Source organism: Centroberyx gerrardi, chromosome 2 (genome assembly GCF_048128805.1).
Source record: "Centroberyx gerrardi isolate f3 chromosome 2, fCenGer3.hap1.cur.20231027, whole genome shotgun sequence".
Lineage (NCBI taxonomy): Eukaryota > Metazoa > Chordata > Actinopteri > Beryciformes > Berycidae > Centroberyx > Centroberyx gerrardi.
The window spans coordinates 11,521,642-11,548,790 of NC_135998.1; the positions used below are offsets into that span (position 1 = coordinate 11,521,642).

The window sequence follows — 27,149 nt, forward strand, 5'->3', positions numbered from 1 at the left end:
GGATAATACATGCAAATGGTTTTTAGACTGGGTCAAGTTAGGTCACAAACTTTTAGCGGCAAGGTCATATTGGTGATGATTCTATCTCATTTCATACTATCACCTCTGGGATGTTCAAAAGCCAGTTGCAAAAAATCTCCACGAGATCCATACTGTACAATGGAGATTTGTTAGATTAACCACTTTGAACAGCATACTGAACATTCGGTACCACTCTTTTGTCCACTATATATATATATATATATATATATATATATATATATATATATATATACATATATTATAGGTAAATATATATATGTTAAACCTGTTTTTTATTTACAACTACTCATATTCACCAGAATCCCTTCCCACTGCCCATCGAAGTTTAATTTCAGCTGAATTAACAAGTTCATACTTACATCACTAGGCACTATTATGTTTAAAAGGACCAAAATGAGAGGTGGACACAGTTTAAGACAGTTTAGCTAGTGCTATGTATATCCTATGATCTTTTGATTGTGTTTGTATTGTGTTTTGTGTGGTAAGTTATTGTACTGTGGACCACAGTGGAAATTAGTGTTTTAAGTTTCTTGTGTTTTGCTCTGGGGTCACATAGACATGAATTGTTTTGATCATATATTTTATGATCAAATCAAATCAAAAATAACATGCAGCTTTCCAGATTCCAGACTACTCACTATTAGTTCTCTATAAGAAATAAAGGATCTTGACTGTAAATAATTACAATGATTGCCACTGAATCTACAACTGTTAACAATTAGCATAGACATTGAAACTGTCTGATTAACCAAGCTACTTGATGTTTTCTCTCAGTAAATCTACACACAAATTCTCTCTCTCTCTCCTTCCCTCTTTCTCTTTGAACAAGCACATGCAAGCATATTCAGGCAAACCCTCTCACTCACTTCCAAAGTCTCATTTCCGCTATGATTTCATTTACTGCATCAGGGCTATTTTAATTGATTTCATTTCCCTTTCTTGACATGTCTGCATTTTGTTGTTATAGCGTTTTCCATCATGCTGTGTTCTGTTGTCAGTTAAATTCTTTTATCCAATTCTCCTCTCTCTCTCTCTCTCTCTCTCTCTCTCTCTCTCTCTCTCTCTCTCTCTCTCTTCTTCTCGCTCAGACTCCCATGGGATGGATCTGTTTGCGGTTGCAGTTCATGAATTTGGTCATGCCATTGGCTTGGTCCATACTTCAGCCACTGAGTCCATCATGAGACCGTACTACCAGGGTCCAGTAGGAGACCCTCTGAAGTATGACCTACCCTATGAAGACAAGGTCCGCATCTGGCAACTCTATGGTATGGAGGAACATCCACACACCTTTCTATGTGTGTCATAGTGTGTGTGTGTGTGACAGAGAGAGAGAGACAGACAGAAAAATAGTAGCTATGTTTCTAATGTTGGCCATATTTCATGCTGTCTGAAAATGAAAGAGAAATGCACATGGCAATATTGAAATGCATAGACTGCTGGTCATATAACCATGACTTTTGAATTGTTAAATTGATGTGAAATGAGATTGTACTAAGTTTACATCATCATCTAGGGTTAGGGTTAACTAGGGAAAACTTTATTACCTCACCTCACCTCCCTAAAAAACTTTTTCACAATACTGAGTATATTTTATCTAAATTTGCTTTTTCTATTCAGCTTTTTTAATTTGATGCATCATAACTCAAATAAAAATTTTGGATGGAAAGCAAGCTAGTGAGGAAAATGTGAGTAATGGGAATCTCTGCTTCCTCTCTATGTCTGATTAATGCTGAAGAGTGTGTGTGTGTGTGTGTGTGTGGTCTGTCTTTCTCCCTCCTGTCCTCCCTTCCATCTCCTCGTCTCCACCCTTCTCCTCCCTCTTGCCTCTCATCTTCTCCTCCCTCTCCTCCAACCATGTCATCACCTTTCCATCATCCTCCCTTCCACATCCTGCCTTTACACACTCATTGCATTTCACCAAACCATCCACATCCCAAGATATCCACAGAGATGTACAACACTAATCATCTCTACATACACAGAATGCCCCTTTACCCCTCTGGCCATGCCCCATGATCCTCTGCTGTAATTACTCATGTTTCCTGGTTGGTGGTGGAAACATCCCTCTTGCTGGTGACAGCCCAGCAGCCAGACATTGAGGCCTCCCATCCTAGGAAGCAGCAACTGATGAGTTCTATAGAGGAAGGTTATTGATTTAATTAAAGCATCAGTGGGAGTCAGGATGGACTTAATTGGCCCTCTTTATGGCATATGACCTTATCGCGCCGCTAGATAGAGACCGAAAGAGAAGAGGTGTTAGGAGGAGAGAACAATGATCATAAAGAGGGAACTGGAGCGCAGGAAAGAACGGTGAAGTGAGGGAAAGGACTGTGAGAGAGGGGATATGAAGCCAGGAATTGAATTGAATTGAATTGAATTGAATTGAATTGAATTGAATTAAGATGGCCTGACAAAAGCGAACACAGAAACAGAACAGAGAAACAGAGAGAGAGAGAGAGAAATAGAAAGCAGCAATGAGGCAAGAAATGGGGAATATAATAAACAAATTCAGAATCAGCAGAATGTTATTACCTCCTTTGTACGTTTATTTGACTTGACCTTTGACCCCATATCCTTCCTAGGGGTCAGAGAGTCTGTGTCCCACACCAATCGACCAGGCAACCCCTCCCAGACGGCTGAACCACCCGTCCTGCTGGACCTTCCTGAAAACAGATCCACTGTCCTGTAAGTAGAGTACTTCAACAGATCCGGTGTCTGCCGCAAGCCTGCGCCTGTGCCTGCGCCTTGATTCACCACAATGGTGGAGCAGAATGAAAGCACACATTCACCCCACACTCATTGATTCACAACTATATACTTTTTATTTCAAACTATATATTTTTAGATAATTGACAAACAGTCAAACTATGTTATACATTTTGTTAACTTGTAATAATGTTTTCCATATTGAAATAGTTGGCTGTCAACAGAATGTAAAATGTTAATGACTCCCTGTAATGATTTTTTTAATCATTACATAATAATATTGTGATATAGTGATTATAAACATTGTACGGTAATGTATCAATTTACAAGCCACTAATACAGTAAATCTTTAATGTCCCCATGGTCACAATTTGTACTCGCAAATATAACATTTATTAGAAAATAACCAACATTTCAGACCTTGACCAGGTCATGGTCAAGGTCTCAGTACCGAAACATTGCTTATTTTCTAATAAATGTTTTATTTGCAAGTATAGACAGTGTGCGGGAATCTCTTCTTATGCTCTGCCGGCTTCCCGGTCCTCTCCTACGCACCTGTCTCCTGGTATAGGTGTGCGAAGAACCATAGTTTCCACAATTTGTACTCCAACAGAAAGAAACATTGCATACACATGCAACAATAAATACACAGTTAATAAATACATACAGCAATAGCATTACCTTATGAGACAAGCTCAGAACTAGTTTGGATTGCATTGGCCAACAATAGCTAAGTATGGCTTCGTGCAAATTCATTGAAAAATTCAATAGCTGCTGGAATAAAAGATTTCCTGTACCTATTGGTCCCATACTTGGTAAAGCCGAACCTGCAGCCAGATGGTGGCAGCTTGAATTCACCATAAAGAGGTTATGGGAGTCCAAAGAGATGACCTGTGCCTTTTGAGTGACTCTCGCTCTCTGAAATAGATCCTGGAGAGGGATGCCTATGATCCTCTGGCACATCTTAATGAGGCTCCAGAGTTTGGCTGTATTCTATTATTATTATTATTATTTGGCTAAGATTTCCAAACTGACAGATTATAGAAATGTCTAAATTAGGAAAAGTAAAAATAACACACTTGTCCCCTCTCCTTGTCCAAGTATAAAACACTTGTCCACATTAAGAACAATCTTTGATTGATTGCTTCTTACAGATAAGATCAGTGTTTGCCTCAAAGTTAAGTTTGTCATCCAGTATGGTCCCCAGATATTTTCACTGCTGCCCCCTGTCAACTGGCTCATCTTTTATAAGGGTTGGCACAGGGGGAGGCCTCCTAGGGAAATCTGTGCACATCTCTTTAGTCTTGGGTATGTTTAGTTGTAGGAAAGAACATTTGCACTATGTTTTCTCTGAAAAGACAAAAATTCACAGATGTAGCCATCATGGTTACACATAAAATGAATTTTAGAGGATAATTCCAATTATTTTCAACCTGAGCCTTATTTCCCTAGTTTTTGCCATCATGCTGACCAATTCTGATCAAAATTGAATCATTTACTTCGCTGTAGAGTTACGTACCCCTCAGTTTGCAGGGAGCACAGCTCTCTAATACAGTTCAAAGGTGCCAAGAAAACTCAACCCAAAAGCACCCAAAAACACAATACAGCTGTTTAAATAAGTGTCAAGTAGTAATTACAAATGAAGATGTAACCTTCAACACTTTACTGAATTTAATCTGCATGACAACATTACATTCACCTCTTGTCACCGCATACTGACTCTGTGCCACCCACAAAACTGTCTGACTGGAAACATACAGTATATTGCAACATGTTCTCTTTTTTTTTTTTTTTTTAAGTAACAGTCTTCAATTATACCAGAGTAACAGTCTGTGAGCAACAATACCAGCTGGTACTTGAGTAATTGTCCATCAATAAAGTAAAACTCTATGAACGGCACTGTCCATTTTTTCTTTTGTTTTCAGTTCAACATTCTTGAATATAATCAATCCATAGATCAAACCAAATTTTATAGTCCATGAATTCTTTTGTTGTGTATGTGTGTGTGTGCTCACTGCTACTGAGCATACAGGATTGTCACACAAAGTCCTTTAAATGTGCTGGCCTTCTATCAGGCCTGCCTAAGTGTGTGGAGTGTGGATGCTTCTGCTGCCAAATCCTCCGCGATGTTTTGGCTCCCACTCTGTGGAAGCTTCATTGCCTCAGAGCTTTATCTTCTAGTTGTGGCTCCGTTTTATCAAGCTGCTCCGTGGTAAATTCACAAACTGCTGCCAAGTCATCATCCATTTCCTTGGTCCTGATGTCTCCTGTTCCTCCTTAAGACCTGGCCTTGCTCTGTTATCACTTCATATGACCTTTGCTCTACAGGTCGAATAACAGTTGCCCACTGCCACCACTGCTTTGGTCCTGTGAGTGGCTGGACCCTCACCCTATCCTCTCTCTGTAGCTCGGGTAAGTCTTTGGCCATGATATTGTCGTGCCGTTCTTTCCTCCCTTGACTACCTCTGACTATCTCATTCTGATGACTGGCTGTCGGTCTCAGCAATGTCTCACTCATCAGCATCAGTGTTTTTGTGCGTCTCCCCATGAGTGTCACTGCGGGGCTGCTGTCTGTGCCATGTGATGGCCTATTTCTATGGTCCAGCATGGCTAAGCAAGGGGCAGTATCAGCCCTTTTTGCCTTGGCCATTGGTCTCTTGGCAGTTTTCACTGCTGACTCCACTTTTCCATTGTTCTGCGGGTATCCTGGTGAGGACATCTCGTGGCTGAATTCCCACGACTTGCTGAAAGCCCTGAACTCCCCATTGTCAGTAAACAAAACATCTGGAATGCCATATCTGGAAAACTGTGATTTCAGTTTTCAAATCACTGTGCTGGCCTTTGCGTTTTCCAGGTAATCCACTTCCCAGAAATTGGATAAGTAAGCCGCAGTGATCATGTAGTCTCTGTCATTAAACAAAAAACAGTCCCTATCTTCTCCCAGGGGCGCTTCCTGTGCCTCATATGGTCTCGGTGTCTCTTTTTGCTGTTTCACACCCCATGCACTGCATGTGCTACACTGTTCCATGTACATTTTTAGCTGTGCATTCATGCCTGGCCAGTATACACACTCACATGCCCTTCTCAAACATCCTGCTATTCCAATATGTGAGGAATGGATTCTCTGCATGATTTCTGACCATAGTGCTGCCGGCACCACCACTCATTCCCCTCTGAAAACGAAAATTTTGCTCACTTATTTTGCTCAAATACATTGTCACCTCCATTGGGACATGTTCCTTTGTTTCAGGCCAACCCTGCTGAATGACCCTCTTCAGAATTTGCAGGCCTTGGTCAAGCTCTGTGGCTCCCTGAATAGCCTGTAGTCTCTCACTGGATACTGGCAGGTAATGCACCATGTTGATCAACTCAACTTCCTTCCCAACTGGGCCTCTGGTCTCTTGTCCTGTGCAATATGACCTTCTCAGTGTGTCAGCCAGTAGTAACTACTTCCAAGGGAAATATGATAGTTTAAATTCATATCCTTGTAGTCTCATCTGCATGCATTGTAGCCTTTTTTGGGGGCACTGAGCAGTGGTTTGGTCAAAGGGTTTATGGTCTGATTGAACATCCACAGGCCGTCCATATGTGAATTGATTGAGTACAGCTATCAGTTACCTTTCAATCTGTCTTTTCTGTTACTGTCAGGGCCTTGCTAACATATGAAGCAGGCTGCCCATTTTGCATTTGCATTTGCCAGACTCTGTGAGACCACATATTTGATCCTTTCAAAGGCTAGCTCATGTCATTCTCCCCACTCCCATATCACACTTGGGTGTCAGCTCCCGCAAAGGTCCACAGAGGTCCGAAATGTAGTCACAGTAGTTGGCCAGATAGTTGACCATGCCAAGAAAACACAGGACCCCTTTTACATCTGTGGGCTGTTACTTTGCCTGGGTCCACTTTTCACCCCTCTGAGGTTAGAAAATGTCTATTATACGGCACTTCTGTGCACCTGAGTTGGAGCTTCTTTTGATTCAGCTTCACATTGTGCTCTCTGCATCTGTTCAGTAGCATTTTCAGCATTCTGTCATGTCTGCAACCGCTTCTTCATCACTGTCTCCCTCCCCCACGATCAGGATATCATCTGCAATAATCTCAACTCCAGGTAGTCCCTCCAATGCTTGGTTCAGCTTTCTTTGAAAGACATCCGGGGCAGGGCTTATTTCCATTGGCATACGTAACCACCTGAAACGGCCAAAAGGTGTGGCAAATGTTGTGAGGCAGCTGGAATCTTCATCCAGCTCAACATGCCAGTTTCTGTCTTTCACATCACATGCTGTGAACACCCATGCTCTGTTGAAGTCTGGTAGCATATATTCCATGAAAGGTAGGGGTGATGGCTACTCTTGAGTGCTTGGTTCAGTGGTTTAGGGTCCATGAGCACTCACAGTGCTTACCTGTAGGCTTCCTAATGGTCAGTAGACTACTAATCCAATTAGTGCTCCTTTCCACTGGTGCTGTGGTGTGGACTTGTCAGTTCCTCTCTGAGTGGATTGTACAGAGCCACTGGTATCCTTCTCTTTGGTAGCTTCACTGGCTCTACAGTTGGATCTACTTTGAGCTTTAGTTCACCACATCTGCATATTCCTCTTTAATCTGCTCCTCTGACCATACTCCTGCCTCTTCCAGAGGGTGTTGTGGTGCTGCACTGTGATCAGCTCCAATCCTTCACTTGCGCCTATCCCTAAGGTAGGCCTCAGACTTTTCTGCCTAACAACTACAAACTCGAGTCTGTACGACTTCTTGTTTTGTGGATTAAACACAGTCTGTGTGCTGAACACAGTCTGATTCTGCTGACTGGCACTTTGAATACCGGCATGTTTGTCTCTCAAGTGATACATGCGATAACCCTCTGACATCTGGGAGCTGCCCAGTACAGCGACAGTCTTCTACTGTTGGCCACTGAGCAGCTCCACTGGAGCAGTTGGGGGTTCAGTGCCTCAGTCAAGGGCACATTGATGGTAGTTGTTGAGGAAGAGAGTAGTGTTACTCATTCACTTTCCCTGCCAACATTTTCCCAGTCGGTCTGGTGATTCAAACCAGCAACATTTTGGGCACAAGTCTGCTGCTTTGTCACTGCAAGCCAAGCCAAGTGTGTCTCCATGCAATTGTTGCCAATTGGGTGCAGGTACAAAAAAAAATTGTTCTACAGAGACAGTTGAGCGGTTAAGTTCCCTGTTTCTGGAGCCACGAGTGCCTCCACTGGCCTTGGATAAAATCGTTATAGAGGATGCTCTATATCTCCCCCTTTCCAACTGTCTATGTAAATTAAAAGAAAATACTTAAGGTGAGTAGACTACCCATTCTTCTTTAAAAAATAAATATTTTTCTGCAAATAACACAATTTCATATTTCTCTACTTAATCAGCATCACAAGTTAAAAGAATGCTCAGAAACCCACAAGTAATTACAAGTAAGATTGTGAAAATTGAATCACTGTCATTTTTAATACAATATACGCTGTGATATAATCTTAACCTTGATCTTAAAATCAAACTAGAAGGCACTCAGTAGAGTACAAACCACCACCAACACTGAACAACTCTCCAACTGGCAAAGCTGCAGCATCTGTAACAATTTATGTTTGTTTATTGTTTGTCTTCTGCATTTGATTTTCCAACAAAATAGCATGTGAATTAAATGCCATTTAGCAACCAACTTGGAAGTCCCAGATGTTGTACTTTCCCACCAGCACATGAACACAGCATAATAGTTATGTCTAAAAAAACAAAATCATCTAATGTCGGAAATCGCAGATCTGGACCACCACCAAAATCTAATCGACTGATCCTTGGGCCAAGGGCTGTCTGTCCACCACATTTCAGCCAAATCCGTTCAGGCAAACAGACAGGGGTGAAAACATAACCTCCTTCCAGCTCTGTTGGTGGAGGTAATTGCCCACAGAGAGGTCAAGCCTTTTCTCACTGAGCTTTGAATTCAACCAGCCGTGTGATATAACTCCCCTTCCCTATTCTGCTGAGAAACAAAGTTCATGAATGGATGGAATACACATGTTCCATTATAAAAAGAATAAATCTTTGAAATAACTATTTACTGGCCTAAATTCTGTCTATTCACTGAGGTTTTTGGAGCTTGATATGGTGACATTTCTGTCTTACCAATTTAGCAAAGTATCCAAAAACCCAAGAAGCTTGAGAGCCCACCTTACTTAACAATTAATTAATTATCTATTGAAAATAGTATCAGCAAACAGTCACAGTGGACAGCTATCAGCCTGTAGTTTTTCAAATCAACAAACATGATTAAACTGCATTTTGAATGTACACACATTCACAAACACACACACACACACACACACACAAACAGTACACAGCTATCCAGCCTTGAAAAGCAGCTCTGAGCCAAACAGGCAGTAGATATAACGATTGACTCACAACAAGTGGGATATTTAACTCTTTTTTCCAGCACTATATTAGCTTCACTGCTCATTTCTCACCAGCTCCATCAGGGGATGATGTGTGGAAAAGGTGGATTGGGCTTGATAAGGGTCAGTGATACTGACCACTAGGCGGTGGCGTGGTGTTGATAGAGTGCTGAATAGAGATCTTTGTTGATATGAGGCTGGTTGGCTCCCACTCACAGTGGCAGCCTTGTGGTGCTAATGGCCTCATCATTGGCAGGCCGGCCACGTCAGTGCTTTAAATCATTTATTAGCCCCAGGGATAGAGGCACCGGGGACCGCGCCGTGTCAGACTGATAGCATCTCCTCTGTTGTTTGGCCAAGTGTAATTGTTACACACACAGGCACACAGTCACAGTGGATGAAAACAAAACATTGCACATAATTTGGATACAAAAATGGATCAGAAAACAAAACAATCAAATCAAAACAAATATCACATAGAATAAGGATTAATTTGATTAGAGTGACAGACTTCAGTTGTTTGAACACACAATAAATCATGTTTGGATGTTTGAACATAAAAGTCATTAATTGGAATACAGGAACAAATAAAGTTGGAGTTTGAACAATGGACACTTATAAATGTCCAGTTTTGTATAAGCGGTTGGATGTTCTATCTGCATGGACTACTTAATAAAACCAGAATTTTTTCCCCACTTCTCCTCTCTCCTCCCTCCTCCTCCTCTCTTCTATTCCCTCCAACTCCTCTCTTCTTCCCTCCTCCCTCCTTCCTCCTCCTCCTGCTCTCTTCTCCTCTTGTCCGTCTCTCAGGCTGGCGCGAGATGCCCCAGACAGATGCACCAGTCACTTTGATGCAGTGGCCCAGATACGAGGAGAGGCCTTCTTCTTCAAAGGTATTCAAGCCCAGAGGGGAAAAAGTGAAGGAGGGAGACAGACAGAGATAAAGTGTTGGGAAAAATAAAATTGAGCTAAATGAGCTGAAGTGAGGAAAGGAAGAGCAAATGAAAGAGGGAGAGAGAGAGAGAGAGAATGAGAGAGAAGTGGAGAGGGTCAGGATGAGAGTAGTGTTGTAGAGATTCACTGAGCGTTGAGCCCAGCTGAGACTCATCCAGCTGAGAGACTGCAGTCCAAAAGGACCTCTGGCTTTTACACATGCTTGCCCTCTGGAGGAATGCCCTCTAGCTTCCCACTGACAACGGCAATAACAAACACACTCATATACCTTCAACAGCTAGCCTGGTTCCAGACTCCTGAATCGCGTCCCGCCCACTCTTCATATTTTGTGGAGCAATTCAGAGAGTCTGGTGTTGCTCTAGTCAACGGCTTGTTCTCGCTCAGAGAAACAATCAAGTTTTTTGAACCGTTCTTGCAATGGTTTTTCATTGGCATTGGAAGAATAAATTTGTTGAAATCACCCCCTTAACCAACATGTTGTCTTTGCAGAAATGATATTTTGTCGACCAACATTCTTGGTAAAGTTGGTAAATCCGCTGCCTAACCATGGACGTAGTGGCTAACTGGCTGCACAGCATCAGTGTCGACTGAAGTAACGTCAGAGCGACCGGATACGTCAGTCACTAGTGATTGGTTTGGGGAAAATCAACCCCCCCCCCCCCCACACACACACACACACACACACAGAAAACGAACAAACTAGGAGTAGTAACGAAATGGCCATTCAGACTGAATATCAGGCTATTCAACAGCAGCAGTATTGGCAAAAAGTATGCTGAAGTATTCATCTTTTGATGTGAAATCTATGATTTTAGGTCATTGTACCAGTAATTTTGCCACTGAATGTAACTTTTCAGATGTGTAAATTGCTCAACATGTTTTACAGTTTGCTGTAAGAAGCCTCCGATTGTCTCAAGAGTTGCATATCCACCCAGCATGCATCATGCTGATCTCGACCACAATGAATGTTGCTGTGCTAAACATGTTTTTTAGGTTGTATTTGTAGCAACAACAGATAATCTCTGCAAAGTATGTTATGAGATGAAAACAAGTACCATTACATACATGTGCACACAATGTGTAGTTTACATGCTGCATGTGCAAACACATAAGCACCCAAACACACACACTGTACAGTGTCCTGGCTGCCAAGGTCCTCCACATGGGCTAAGGTCAGCATTTTTTATTTTATTTTTTTTTTCATGGGCTAAGGTCAGCATTTTTTTTTTTTTTTTTTTTTTTTTCATGGGCTAAGGTCAGCATTTCGGACAGCAACAGCTTCATCACAGAGGGAAACTAGGTGAGGTTTTCAGGAACCAGTGGTATTACTCACTGTTGCTTCAGGTTGGAGAATTTCCCCCTCGGGGCATGAATAATATATATCAAAGGAAGAATGACAGCCAAAGTGCGCTACAGATCAGCAGGCTGCATGGCTGTTCCAACCTCTCCTGTTCCTCTCTGTCATAGGGAAATATTTCTGGCGACTGACTAGAGAAAAGCACCTGGTGTCTCTGCGTCCGGCTCAGATCCATCGGTTCTGGAGGGGCCTACCGGCCAACCTGGACAGTGTGGATGCTGTCTATGAGAGGCCTGGGGACCACAAAATAGTCTTTTTCAAAGGTATGCTGCAGAAAATCTCCATCTTAACACGTAATTAAATCTTGGAGTGAGCCTTAAAATCCAGAGGCCTGGGGACCCCGACTTTGTCTGGTTCAAAGGCATGCTGGATGCTCATGGCCACTGCAGGATGCAGTAAAATCGATCAATTATTCCACTGAGCCTCCACAGTGACAGTTTGGGCAGTGGGCACAGCATTGAGAACGGTGGCTGCACCAACTGCATTGCAATGGATTTCATACACGTGACAGAAATTGCATAAAACAATGTACTTTGTATGCTTTCCACAGTACATGCAGGTACACACACACACACACACACACACAAACACAGTAAGAGTAGAAGTCACACATCCAAGTGGATGGACGGGAGTTTAACGAGGATACTCAGATGAAATAGTGAAAAATCCTTGTGGTTAAATGCAATGAAAGGGTATTTACAGCATATAAAGAAATACTCATCATTGCCTGCCTCAGTATTCTGCTTGCAATTTTGCTGCTGTCACTATAAATGAACCATAAATGGAATGTATTTCCATTTGGTTAGTTCTCCAATATGATCACAGTAACATAAATTATATTTTCTTTGTTACCTCTGTCTTTCTGTCACAGCAAGTGAAAGTGAGAAATGCAGTTTTAATAGTTTGATAAACACATGTAATACATGTCTTCAGTGATAGTGACAGTGTTTCCAGGACATGTTTAATATGCTGATGGTCTGGTGACTTTTTAAAATGTGATTCATCTGGACAATAAAGAGGCCAATGAAAAGAAACATTTCTTGCCTTTCTTGCAATGTGCCTAGGATCTTGACGGAAATGCTGCCAGAATTTGTTTCTATGTGAGAGGGACAGAGGAGTTATGATTTTTGTGATGAAAACAGAGGTACAAAAGCAAGGGCACCGGGTTTCACATTTGATATAACTTGTGAAATAACTTTATTGGAACAGAATGTTCTACTGGCTGCATGGCAAAAATCCAGTGTCTCAAAATCTTTTCAAATGAATTGTCTCAAATTCCTATCTAGTCAGCTGTCTGTGTATTATAAGAAATTATGTTGTGTCATTCATAAAATTGTGAAATATTGGGTAGATATATTCCAAACTGTTGAGTTGTTTTCCTCTCTTGACTGATATCTCCATGTCCCGCCCCCTTCAGGTCTGAAGTACTGGATATTTAAAGACAATAACGTAGAAGAGGGTTACCCCCGTCCAATCAGTGACTTCGGCCTGCCCATGGAGGGCGTGGACGCAGCCTTCGTCTGGCTGCACAACGACAAGACCTACTTCTTCAAGGACAGCCACTACTGGCGCTACGACGACCACCTGAGACGAATGGACCTGGGCTATCCTAAAGACACGACGCTGTGGAAGGGGCTGCCACCGCACCTGGATGACGCCATGAGGTGGTCTGATGGTGAGTTCATTATTTTCTGTCTTCATTCTTCTTTACTTTTCTCTGTACTTCAGTTAACTGACAGATGGCTTGTAAGGATTGTTAGACAAAAGGCGGAAAATAGAAAGAAAGAGAGAAAATAAATGAATAAATAAACAATTAAATAAATAAACAAAAAGACAATTCTAAAAGAGAATCACATAGATTCACATAGATCAGTCCATCCTCACAAGGGAGCAGATGAGAGATTTAATTGAGTGCACCAATTAAAGCAGGTGCAATTAAGTGTAACCAGAGTTGATATCCTTGACTGAAAATGTCCCATGGGAACAAGGGAATCAGATTTGAGTATACCCTGTAACACATTCCATGTTTTCGGTTGTCGGTAGTAAAGGGAGGCACCCGAGGAGCATCCTCACCAGGTGTCCGAACCACCTCAGCTGGCTCCTCTCGATGGGGAGGAGCAGCCGCTAAAATTCGAGGTCCTTCTAGGTCACTGAGCTCCTCACCCTGTCACAGACGCCAGTCCCCCCTGTGGAGAAACCTCAATTTTTGACAGCTTGTATCCATGATCTCATTCTTTTAGTCACTTTACCAAAGGTTTGTGATGTGAGGGTTGGAATGAAGATTGACTGGTAAATTGAGAGCTTTACTTCACTACCACAGTCATCTAAACGGTGATCAATCTCACAATCCCTTTTTACCCTCACTCACTTGCATCTCTCTCTCTCTCTCTCTCTCTCTCTCTGTTTCAAAAGCTAGCATGGCTCTCTTTAGAACTTCTACCTACCTGTTTTTGACCTGGTGTGTGCTGGTGGTTGGTGGTTTTAACAGGAATGGGTAGGTTGTAAGAGCATTGCGGTTGTATTATAATTCCCTGGTTCTCATGAGTGGGGTTTACTCTCTCACACACACACACACACATACTCACACATACACACACACACACACACACACAGGGTCTATTGATTAGTTCTGTGCTGTTTCTAATAATGTTATTTAGGTATTTCATGATATTATTTGCTGACCTGCATTTATTGTTTATACCTTGAGGGGAAAAAACCTTAGAAAAGAGATGCTGTATTTGCAATGCTTACTTGTTCCTAGGGATCAGGAATTTTCCACCGCTGTAGTCCCACAGGTTTACGGTAAACCCCAAAGGAGGATTTTGGAAATTGGCCTCTCCTGTCTATATATTCACAAGTTTTCAGCTGATTGGGGGGGAAGCCAAGCCATACTGCAATTTGCGTACACTGTTATTTTCTGTTCAGTTCATTTATGAGTTGAGATTCCTCGGTTGGATGTTCTGTTGGATGTTCAGTTCTTTGATTTCTGTTTTTCATGACTTAATGTATGCATGTGATCAGAGGCGCTGTAAATCAGCACTTTTGGAATGCTCTCAGGTAGAATGTGTACAGAATGTGAATAATTACTGACTCAATATCCAGGACATGAGTAAACAAATCAGCCCTTAGTCATCAACTTTTGCCACACTGTGCTTCATTAATAATGGTTCAATATTCAGAGCAATTTATTTCAACTTTCTTCCTATTGGTTTAGATGGGAAACTGAGAACATACCAGTATATACATTATTTTTATGATGATGATGATGATGATGATGATGATGATGATGATGATGAAGATTATCATTAGTAGTAGTATACTAGTAGTATTATTATATACCAGTATGTGGATCCATTTCTTCATAGTGCTTTACAGTGCAGTATGTATGTACATTTCAGCATGGTTGACTTTAGTGGGAATTGACTACAAAGGCAGTATGAGTGATCGCCTTCAACATACGATGAAGCGTAACTGTCTATTTCTTTCAGCAATAGACCAACAACATATTATTACATTTCTCATCGAAGAATAGAGTTGCATCACTCCACTACAGCATTAGACCATTGGTAGCCCAGGCACTGCTGGTGCCCAAGGCAAGATCATGCAATGCTCCCCTCAGAGAAAATCCTCTTAGAGCTCAGCTATTACATCAACTCAAATAAACAAGGATGGAACTTTTATGTGTGTTGGCAAACATGCAGCCAAAAGTCTTAGAGGAAGTTATACTGTAAGGTTAGGATCCTGAGCCAGTCAGAGACTATAGGATTAGAGGTATGGGAGCCTATTTGAGCAGAAAACAAAACAAACGTTCCATCCTAGGTGGCTGTCTAGGCCACTGACCACCACTGTATTAGACAACTGTACAATCTACAGCAATACTTGTTTTTCTGGCAGCTTGTGACAGCCTAAGCCCCTGTTCCATCTGGCGTTAACATGCATATTATGTCTAGATTGTGTCTAGATGTGATTTAGCTGCATTATATTTACACCTGGCATTAAAATGTGTCTCTGTTTTTACACATTGAAATAGGTTCTCTTTTCCTCACAAAACACAGATTGCAGTGCACATCACCTCCTCTCATAATATTTACGTTCTTTAAAATTGACAGCAAACACCCCGTCTTGCTTGTCCCTCCTCCGCAAGAATCCTGACAATCTAGTTTTGACAAGTGTGTCACTATTGTTTGATATTTGCTGCGCTCCCTGGTTGGATCCATGCACAAATGTTTATTTCTGTTGACACAGTTGCTTTATGTGGATTACAGACACTTTGTATTTATAGTTTGTTGTTTATGTGTGGTCACATGCTTTTTTTAACCTTTATTTATCCAGGGTATTTTGACTGAGCACGCAAGCTCTTTTTCAGCAACACCATGCATCACATTCACACGGTTAAACACATTCTCAGAGGAGCTGTGAATGCACTGGGGAGCTGCCCAGTACATCCAGACTCTTCTACTGTTGGACACTGAGCAGCTCCACTGGAGCAGCTGAGGGTTAAGTGCTTAGGTCATGGCTACCACTTCCAGCTAATGCATCTTGGGTGTAGTTTACACCTGGCTTTTATGTGTTCCCTCTGAATAAAATCATATCACCTAGGATGCACGTTAATGATAGACACTTTGTGTAGGTTTCTTTCAGGTGGGCTGTTGTGTGTGTATATTAGGCTTTGGGTGATGCTGAGGTATTTTGTAGATTTTCAAAATGGACCAAAAACCAGATACTCTGTCCTGAAATTGCAGGCCGCTCTCAGTGGGAACCGGGATGATCCTGTCTCCCCTGCAGCATCTCCCAGCTGAATGTGTGGAAGCTGTTTTCCCTGTCAGGTGTTTAGAGGTCTGATGTTCTGTCTTCTGAGCCTTTTCCAGCTTCAGAGGTCCTGCTCCAAGCTCTTTGATGTGTGTGTGAGAACAGGCCAAATGCAAAATGGTCAGTCCCACCAACAGCCCCCCTCCCCTCTCCCCTCTTCCCCACCGGCCATTATCACCACAGCGCCTGGAAGGGCAGCTTGGAAACATACACACACGCAAACACACATACACAAACCTTGGGGCCTGGGAACTGGAGGCACATCAAAGCCTGTTCGCTCTGTTTTTAGGCTGCTTCCACAAGCTCATGATAAAGAGAGAAGAGAGAGAAAACAGATAGAAAGAGGCACAGAGAGAAGAGAGAGATAGTGAGAGGAAGAGAGAAGATATAGCGACACCTCAGGATGAAAAGAGAGAACAGATAGACAGTTACAGAGGGATATGGGAGAAGAGGAAGGGAGAGAGAATCCAGAGAGTAAGACAGAAGGAGAGAAGATATGGCGACACCTGAGGATGAAGAGACAGGAAGAAAAAGAAGAGATGTGAGACAGATAGATGACTGGAAGGAAAAAAAGAACAGACTGTGATAGAGAAAGTATAGAGAGACATAGGGACAAGAAGCGAAGGCACAGAGAAAGATTACTGCAGGGACAGAAAAGGCTAGAGAGAGGTATTAATGGTAATAGTAGTAGTTATAATAATAGGCTAATAATAGATACAACGTGTCAGTGGCAGTCCTGTAACTGCAGGTGAGATTGTGCCTGGCTTATTGCAATTTTAAAAATTGCCAATTTGTCATGATGGTGATGCTATTCAGACTTTGGATGGTCTAGTGTTAAACATTTAGGAAATATGCCTCCCTTCCTGTGCATTTCCGCTGTCAATTTCTTTTGTGTGTCAAGTATCAAAATTCTGAGATACGACGGATGATGTAGGCAGTTGAAATATACTGTGTGTTAGGGTTAGGGTTAGAAAAAAAAGTTGCAAGGTTGGCTTGATAGTGGTGCTATGGAGCGCGACCAAATGTGGTCCGTCTCAAATATGGATCTGAAGTTTGGTTGCATCACGGCCAAGTGGTTTGGATTTTCAAAACTCTGGGTATTAGCCGTAATCTAGGAACTCCACATATGCTGTGTGTAAAATTTTGTTGAGACTGGATCAACTTTGTGGGAGAAATAGCGAAAAATAGGTTTTGCATACAATTCAAAATGGTGGGAAAACTATCATGGCAGAAATTAATTCCCGTATGTGCAATGGATTATATATAGGTCCAAAAGCCACCAAATTTGGTTGCTCTAGGACTTACAGCCTCTGAGATACAAATCGTTTTAGGGCAGGGGGCAGAAAAAGAAGACGAAGAAGAAGAATCCTAACAAAAACAACAGGGTTTCAGCTCCATGGGCTTGAACTGAGAGAGAGCGAGAAAGAGAGAGAGAGAGAGAGAGAGAGAGAGAATTGGATAAAATAATTTAACGTGTGTGCGTGCGTGCGTGCGGGCGTGCGGGCGTGCGGGCGTGCGTGGAAGAGACCAGACTGGTAAACAGAAGGACAATGACAGCAACAAAGACGAACAGCAATAATAACAGTCCCCCAGTGACAATATTGGCAGCTGCCTGGTGCGCCAAATGGCCAGGGGCACCATAGAGCATGCTTTATTTATTTATTTATTTTTTCAAACAAGCTGCAACCAGGCTTGAATATATTTTCATCGCTGGGCAAAGGAAAAAGAGCTTACAAGGTATCATGAGCCTTCACTTACCTACAAAAGAAGCTGCCTAGACCAGCACAACTCCCATTTTTCTTTACATTTTATGCAATGAGCTGGTGCTCTTGCCCAGCGTGAATTACAGTGAATGCAATGGTAGAATCAGCATTTATTCCTGTCAGAGAAATAATGCCCTTACAATTTCCCTGTGACCACAGAGTGATCATGTGAGAGAGAAGTGCAAGGAAAATAAATAGAATAACAGCTATGGAAAAATATAGAAGGGATGTTTGAGAGAAATGAAAGTGAGTGCGGTAGTAGGGATAATACGGTTAATGGGATAAGTTCAGGTATTACACTATAAAAGGCTTCACCATTGTTAATGGAGGGACAGCTTTGCTTTATTGCATAGAAAGCATTATGAGCCTCTTCCGTTGGTGCATTCACTACCATGCCTAAACTTCTAATACCTTAAGTGTAAGAGCAATGTAATATAACTTGTTGTGTGCTCAGGGGGCAGAGCTACCATGAGTTTGTGACTTTTAGACCATATTTGGAAGATCAGGATTTGGGTCTTTGTTAGCATTGTTACCACGGCCTATAGGTCTGGAAGAACTGTTCTACCACACCGAGTTGCTGCCATAGTCCCTAATGATTTCATAATGAGGATATGCAAAATTGTTTGTTCATGTTTTGGAGAAAGCTAAGATGTTTCAGAAAGCTAATTAGATATTCACACAACAATTCATTAAAGGATAGGTTCGGTGATTCTGGACCTATGTATAATTTGTCTCTTACCTGCCTGTAGTACTTGGACCCACAGAGAATATTGGCTCCAGAGTCAGCTGTTGGTTGAAACGTTGAGCTGTGTTGCCTCTTGCTGCTAACAATGAGTCCAAACGGGACGGCACTCAGAGGATAGTCTTCTACCAAACTCCACCCGGCTCCATGTGCAATTGTTTACAATCTGACCTGACCGTCCGCAAAACTAGATCACACCACCAGTAACGCACTTTCACCCCATAGCTGTGCTGCAGCAGAGAAAAATAGTGATTTCCTGATTAGTGAAAGTGTGCGTAATGCCAAATTGTGTGTTTACTCTCAACTCCCCTGTGGAGCCTACAAATGGCTTTTTTGGAGATATTTTGACAAGAGACAAATTATATAGAGGTCCAAAACTGCCAAACTTATCCTTTCAGGGAAGTTGATAATTCTGTTTTTTTTTAAATACTGTTAAATAACCCTCTCAAAATTACTGTTCATAAATATGCATAACTAATTATTAAAATTGAATAACTTGATCACTCGATCTGTCTTTCATTCTTTCTCTCTCTCATTCTCTCTTTGTCTCACTGCCTCCAATATTTGGATGAATGCAACACTCATAGCTGTAAGACAAGACAGGACAAGACAAACATTATTAGTTCCCAAAGCCCCCAAATTTGTCTTGGACAGAAAACCATTTTGACTGTTTTGTTTTTTTGTGCCAGCAGAAATTGAATTGTATACATTTGAATCTGCTACTCTCATACTGAATCGTTGATAATGTTGAATAAATGAATTTAAAAAATCTAATTTGTAAGCACAATTTCAAATTGAATGTGATTGTTATTGAATCAAAGTTTTAGCTATAATTTTTTATAGTTTTATATGTTCTGTGCACATTGTCATGTATTCCAGATGATGCCAAAGACAATTCTTCACTTTGTGTAAACAATAAAGTTTAGAACTCTACTGTATTGTATTCCATTCTATTTTATCCTGTTCTCTTATGTTCTACTCTGCAGTATTTCACTCTGTGTGTCTCTCAACACACACACTAATACCAGCCCTCTCCCTCTTCCCTCTGTCTTCCCTCTCCTGGTGAAGGCTCCTCCTATTTCTTCAAGGGGAAGGAGTATTGGCGTGTGCCGGGCAGCGATATGGAGGTGGAGGCCGGATTCCCCCGGCTCATCGCTAAGGACTGGCTGCTGTGCACCGAGATGCAGTCGGACTCTCCGAGCACGGACGGCAAAAACACTGAGACGAGGGTCAACGGGCAGCATCACCCGGACCACGCGGAGAACGGCTACGAGGTTTGTTCCTGCACCTCTGACACGGCCTCGCCTCTGGGTGCCCGCCCCTCCCCCTCTCCCCTCTGGCTGCTGCCGCCTCTCTGGACGCTCTCGCTGGCCCTCAGCTCCGAACCGCTATGATGCCAAAGCAGGGGAGAAAGGTCGTGATCTGAATCAGGAAGTACGACAGCCAATCGACTGAGAGCGGGAGAGACTGAACAAGAGACTCATCGGTGGAGGGCCAGAGGCCGCTCGGTCAAAACAACAACTGGAAGATTTTGTTCTTATACTTATGAATATCACTTGGTATCTTTTTGCTATCGTTTTGCTGTTATTTATTTCCCATGCCATTTGGTGGACACTGTCATCTGAAGCGCCTTCCAGTATGGGGAGTGCATACCGTTATAGTATGGGTGTCCCTATGGCATCAAACCCCTTACAATGACAATGTGAGTACCATGCTTGACTAATTGAGTTACACAGGACCACAAGTTCCATTTCTGTTTCCTTTTGAAAGGTCAAAATGCCTCATCTCTCTGTGAAGAAATGGGACTGATTGGAGATATGTTGACATGAAATGGAAGGGTGTTCCAAGAGCATAAACAGTGATTCTTTTCTTCATGTACAACAAGTTTACAGCAACAATGTCTGGCTGACATTCAGTAGACAGGTGAATGGCATCCTGGGATGTATCCTGTAATGAATGACACCCAGTGATGCAGACTGGTAGGCAGTTAGATAGATAAATGGCATTCTCTATTGTAGACAGATAAACGGGTGAATGGCATCCAGGGATGTATACAGGTAGGCAGGTGAAAGGGATGCTGGGATATAGACAGGTAGGCAGGTGAATGGGATGCTGGGATATAGACAGGTAGGCAGGTGAATGGCACCCGGTAATGTATCCTGTAATGAATGACACCCTGTGATGTAGACAGGTGAATGGCATCCTGGGATGCCAGCACACGCACTGTTGCCTATTTGTAATTAGGCAAGTGCAATTACAGCAAGTGCTTTAATAAGATTCACAGAATCCACATTTAAATAAACACACACACACACACACACACACACACACACACATGTGCCCGCTACATGTTTAGTATACGGTCTGAACCAGCTGGACTAAAATGCTTCTGTCATGTGACGGACAGTTTTCTCATGTAAACCTCACAATACGAGGGCTATAAGATGGATGGATGAACAGACGGATGGATGAACAGACGGATGGATAAACAGACGGATGGATGAACAGACGGATGGACTCTCTCTTGCTTTCGTCCCTCAACTGCACTCCTGAGCTCTCTGAGGAACTTCTGCTCCTGTATCTGCGCGGGTTCATCCTGTTCACCTCTGGTACAGACGCATTCCCTGCCCTTATCACAGGCAGTAATGGATAATATTGATTTTGTTGTATTTTTGTAATAAACACAGATGGATTTTGATGATTGTGGGTTCCAGAGGATTGGGATTGTTGTTTATTTCACATTGCTTTGGTCGGATCGTAGAGATCGTAGAGCCCTTCCCTCACCACTGGACAAGATGAGCAGACAAACGACGGACGGATGATGGACTGCAGGAGAAGACCAGGTCATCAGACGTCTTATAGACCTCAATACATGGCAACTGGATTTATTCTTGCTGTTAAGATACAGTATATTTACCTACAGTATAAATATAGACTCAGATATATTTCAGTCGATTTCAGTTCCACGACTATTGCAAAACCAACTGAACTGTGTACATTTCAAGCTGTGTTTTCTAATGTGAAATATTTTTGTAGAAAAATAAAGAACCAGAATCACTTTAACGGCCATGAATTTGTATCGATGACACCGGAGCAGAGACAGGTTAACAGTACTCAGCCTGACACACACTGACGAGGAGGCAGTGAGTGTGAGTGCTGGGTGTGTAATTATTTAGTGTCACTGAAAGGAAGCCCAGGCTTGAAGACAGATGAAGGTAACATAACAGCGTACACACACCAACTGGGAACTACTTTCTTCTCTCTCATGTTCCCAAGCATGTTTTCTCTTGTACTGGTCACTCATGTTCCGTCACAAATGAAAACCCAACCTTGCCAATCACACTATACTCCCACTCCTAGTCTGCTTCATGAGCAGATTTCTTGGCGGAGGATTATAAACCCATATTTCTTTTGGAGAGTAAAATAAAAAAAAAAAGTGATCTAAAAATATTCAACAGCACTGCTAGATAATGCCAACTCAAGGATCAAGGATAACAAGTTGTCAGGCATGTAGAGGCTAGGTGCACTCACACACGCACACACACACACACACACACACACACACAAACACACACATAAACACACACATACAAACAATGAATATCACAAACTGATGCTTTGGTTACAACCTTCAACCTCACTCAGATATTAACATGCACAGCACGAAAATGTGTGTGTGTGTGTGTGTGTATGTTTGTGCACGAGCGTGTGTGTTTATGCACAAGTGTGTGTGTGTTTGTTTATTGTACCCAAAGGGTGCGGATGAACCCCACCAAAATATGCAGACCCAAAACTTTCTTTCTGTTTTGAGGTAAAATGAAGTTTAAAAGTTTAAAAAGCCACTCAATCCTCATTTCTGCTAAGAGCAGCAATTTTTCTTCCCTCCTCATGACACACTCCAGTGGTATTAATTAACTGCTGTGGTGCAGTGGCCGTGCCACCAGGAGAGCACCTGTTCCCGGGGGCGAATGCAGCAGGATAGGTCACTTCACAGCAGTTCATCCTGTTTGGCAAGCTTTATTAAGCTTATTATGAACGGACCAATTAGAAGAATCACATTTTCCTACATGTATAAAGGTATTTAATCAAGGATGTTTAATGAAAACGCTGTCACAATTGTGATTTTACAAATATAATAAGCTCATTTGAATATGCTAAAATATTGCTGCCTGTGGGGCGTCTTCCACAACCACAGTTGACACCTGGCACTTCACAGCACTGAAGCTTCCAGATGAGCCAGGCAGAACCAATCAATCACCCTAAAGGGATCGCATGGGGACTAAAATATTCAAGACCAGAGCAATTGCATGCAAAAGCTGTGAACTTGTGGTGGGATGGTTGACAGGAGGAGGTAGGGTGCTTACAGTGACAGGGACAAACAAATGGACAGAGAGAGACAGACTAATGGACATACACATGGGCAGAAGCAGACAGGCAAACAGCAAAAACAGACAGAAAATAGCTGGATTGGCAGAAAGACACAGAGGGCAAACACACAGACAGAGAGACAGGGAGACAGACAGAAAGAGATATAGAATAACATGGAAAAACATCTCCAGAAAGAGAGAAAGAGTTAGAGGGAAGAAGTAATTTAACAGTGAGTAAAAAAATCCACAGACGAGATAGGAAACAGTTCTCACATAGCTGTTCATACAGTTGTAGTCCATTGCTGACACTAATAGAAAAGTGCAACATGATGTCAGTCACCTCCATATACAGATTTGCTTTTGTGTGTGAGAGAGAGCGAGAGTGTTGAGCGCTGAGCAAGAGTGAGGGTGAGGGTGGGTGTCACGGGGGAGGAGGGCAGCTGTTGGTGGGAGTGTTCATTTTGCATTTGGCCAGTTCTCACACGCACATCAAAGAGCTTGGAGCAGGACCTCTGAAGCTGACTCAGAAGACTGAACACAGACACTCTAAACACCTGACAGAGAAAAGAGATTCAGCTATGAGAGATGCTGCAAGGAGACTGAATGCCTGAGAAATAGTTTATTGAGCCATTTTGAAAATCTACAAAATACTTTAGCATCAGCCAAGGCCAAATATACACAGGCAACAGAACCAACAGAAGGAAAGATCTATAAAGACTCTTAAAAAGTGTTAAGACCTCTTTATACCTGGGTGATTGGATTGTATTTGGATAGAGCAAAAATACATCAAATCCAGGTGTAAAGGCAGCTGGAAGGTTAGTACGCTGCACTGTCATGAATTCTGAACCATGTTATCCAACTCTCTCACACCCTCTGGTAGCCAATCTTGACTAAACCCACTCAGACATGCGTGCGTGTGCGTGCGTGTGTGTGTGTGTGTGTGTACATTTATTGAAATGTGTTGAAATACTGCTGGTCGCGGGGCCTCTTCTCCACCAGAATTGACACCCGAAGGCCTTTGCACCAACTGTCAGAAGCAGAGCCTTCGTATGGGCCAGGCAGAACCAATCAATCACTCTGAAGGGATCACACTGCAACTAAAATATTCAAAACCAGAGCAATCGCCCACAAAACTTAGAATTTGTTGTGGGATGGTTGACGGGAGAAGGTGGGGTGTTTACAGTGAAGTACGTCACCTGTTCTGGTGGCTTAGCCATACTTTTTGAACGCACCGGAAAGTATTGCGGTTAAAGTTGAATTTCAGCAGCCATATGCTCCATAGTTTCATGTTAAGGAGGTTTATGAGAAACAGTAAATACTATTCTCACACTGCAAAAACTGCCTGTAGTAACAAGACATTTCATTTTGAAAATTCATCTGTCTTGAAACTGTGAAAAAGACTGTACATTGGGTGACATAATTTATCTTATTTCAAATGTAACCTCTCCCATCTTTTGGTTGAAGCAATTGGATTCAATATGTTCTCACTTATTTCAAGAAACTTCTTGTGAAAGTGAAAATATCTCACTGTTGTTGGCAGATTATTTTACAATTTAAGAAAAATTATGTTTGAAAGCTGAGTAAGATGATAATTTTTTCCAGTGTACACCTGTGTTCCCATGGTCTAAATCTATGTAAAAGAGTGAAAACACTATCATGTTCTTAGACCTTTTATTTGGTGGTCCTACACCGCCCCCCTCTGGTGACTAAATATACAGAAAGTGTTAAACATGTTCACATCAGCTGTGACCCAGCTGGAGTTGACTAGTTCTTTTGGGTGTTTGAAAGGAATCTGTGAGGTGCAGGTGGCTTGCCAGCTCATTCACCTCTACAACACATCATTCTGCTACTGTATTTAATTAAAATAAAGAAATCAATATCTATCACTATCTGTGATATCTGAATTAGCTGTACTGAATGAGCTGGAATTAGCTGTACTAGCTGTTTTCAAAAGTGCCAAATAATTACGCAGTGGCAGTCTTTGGAATGAAAATCTTACTGTTAGCTCTAATTTTATTCAGGACCCTCGATAAAACCTGTGACCTTCCAGATATGAAACCATTGCCCCAACCAGCAGGCCACCCTGTCACCCCAATTCATACCCCATTACTACAGTATACTAATCAAAACCAACTATCATGTATTAATCAAAAAAAGAGGAGAGGTACAATGCTGCATTTTTGTCTTTTTATTTAAAGATGGTACAGAGATGACTGAGATAGGCCAAGGGAAAACAGACCCACAGGAGATCTTCAGAATTGAGGATTGGTCTGTCCATGTTGATCTGTTGAACTTCATAAATATTTGTCTGAATTTGGTGATGGTCATGTAGTTTGAGTTATCTGGAGGATGGGTTGTATTTCATACAGAGGGTTCTGGAGGTTTTGGGGGATTAGGGCAGTCCTTTAAAGTGATTTTTTGATGAAGTGAAAATATTCATTACACAGCTTTTATAGTGTTTGATACTGACAAATAAAGTTTTACTGGAACAACTTGGATGAAAGTTCTTCCACATGATGTAATTTTTGGCGTCTTCCCCCTGCTCTCTCATGAGTCCTCTCAAAGTTTCTCTCATTGCATTCCTTCCCTTTCCTGCCGGGCCAGTCGAAAGCTGTTGCAGCGATCGCTTTTGTCCTTCACTCTGGTTGCAAAAGTCTCAGCGGGGGTCTCAGCTGTGATCTCCTCAGGCATCTCATTAAAGGTCTCTCTGGGTTTCTTTCCACAGGCTTCAGCTGTGATCTGTCCTTTTGGCTCTTCCTCAGACTATCAGTGTCTCTAGTTTCTGGCTGGTCAAACACTTTCCTCATGGGCTTGCTTCTCTTATTATCAGAATCCTCACTCTCTGACACCAGCCGTCTATCTGCCTCTTCTGCCTCATAGGCGCCAATTAATTTCTGCTTTAAATGTTTTGACGCGTCTTCATCCCTCTAATCAAACATTTGAAGCAGGTGTGAAGTTGTCTTTCTCCTCTTCCTTCAGTTTCTGCGCAGCCCTAACCCGCAGTTTTCCTATTCAGTCAATTTCTTTCTGCTTTTTTCATCTTCAGCTGCCCTTCTAGCATCCATTTCTCAAGTTAGGGTTAGGTTTAGGTTAGGTATAGGCTTAGTTAGTGTTAGGGTTAGGTTTGGGGGTAAGGTTTGGGCTTAGGGTTAGGGTTAGGGGTTAGGGATTCTTGCCTCTCCCTCTCTCTCCAGGGCTGTTTTCTCATCTTTTTTCTTCTGCCTTGCACCTTCTCTTCCTTCTCTCTTTGTCTTGCCTCCTTTCTCATCCTTTCTTCCTCTTCTGTTTTTTTTCTGTTTAATCTTTGCATAGGTTTTTCTCTTTCCTCTATTTCTATCATTTCACTTCGAATTAGCTTTAATTCTTCACACTGAAATTATTATTTTCCTCAATTCCCCTTACAAGAGGCTCTTTCTCTACTCATGTGAATTTCAAGATGTCCTCGTTCCAGATCTTTACTTATATTTCTTCTGTTTATTTTCTTTACTCTTTCCATTTTGATGTATTACCTTGTCTTGTCTTCTGGATCTAAATGTCTGAATGTTTTCTCCTCTCCTGCTCTCCTCACTCCTCTCCTGTCCGCTGTCATCCTCTTCAGCTGCAGCTAGGAAATGACTTGACTGCAACTTCAATGCACTCTTTTTATTAAGTCATTGTGTCCTGGGTGTATGAACCCTTAGCAAACCAAAAGCCTTTAATGTTGCACCATGACGCTTGGTGATTGGCATCAGCTTCTGCAGAACATCATTAATATAGTTAACTATGTGTGAAAATTGGCTGAATTCCTTTCCTCTCAAAAGTCACCTTGCCAGCTGAGTCATGGATACTGAAGTTGGCATAACTGGAAGATTCTTTCCAGCAATTCTCAGTGTGAAAAATCATAGCTTGCAAGGGCACAATATTTACTTTTTGAATGTACAAGAGTGAATACATGCACTCATGCAAAATCCATCCCTTTGAGAACCCAAAGTCCAAGAGGGAGGGACAGATATCACACCCTTCGTTCAGTTTCCTCTCACAT

At 42.1% G+C, this 27,149-nt stretch overlaps 1 protein-coding gene across 2 annotated transcripts in view; it reads left to right on the forward strand.

Annotated features, from left to right (window-relative positions):
• LOC139923812 (matrix metalloproteinase-17) overlaps positions 1 to 21,016 on the forward strand; it is an 84,713-nt gene extending 63,697 nt beyond the window's left edge. Inside the window, exons 5-11 of one of the 2 annotated variants that reach the window (XR_011785212.2) lie at positions 1,131 to 1,307; positions 2,625 to 2,727; positions 9,947 to 10,029; positions 11,558 to 11,710; positions 12,865 to 13,122; positions 19,830 to 20,740; positions 20,854 to 21,016. Coding sequence is in view for 1 of the 2 variants with exons in the window: in XM_071914679.2 (XP_071770780.2) it covers positions 1,131 to 1,307; positions 2,625 to 2,727; positions 9,947 to 10,029; positions 11,558 to 11,710; positions 12,865 to 13,122; positions 19,830 to 20,155 (1,100 nt within the window). In the remaining variant the exon portion in view is untranslated. Of the gene's footprint in view, positions 1 to 1,130; positions 1,308 to 2,624; positions 2,728 to 9,946; positions 10,030 to 11,557; positions 11,711 to 12,864; positions 13,123 to 19,829 lie in introns of both variants that reach the window. The other variant, XM_071914679.2, reaches the window with a different exon arrangement.
• Positions 21,017 to 27,149: the final 6,133 nt, after the last annotated feature.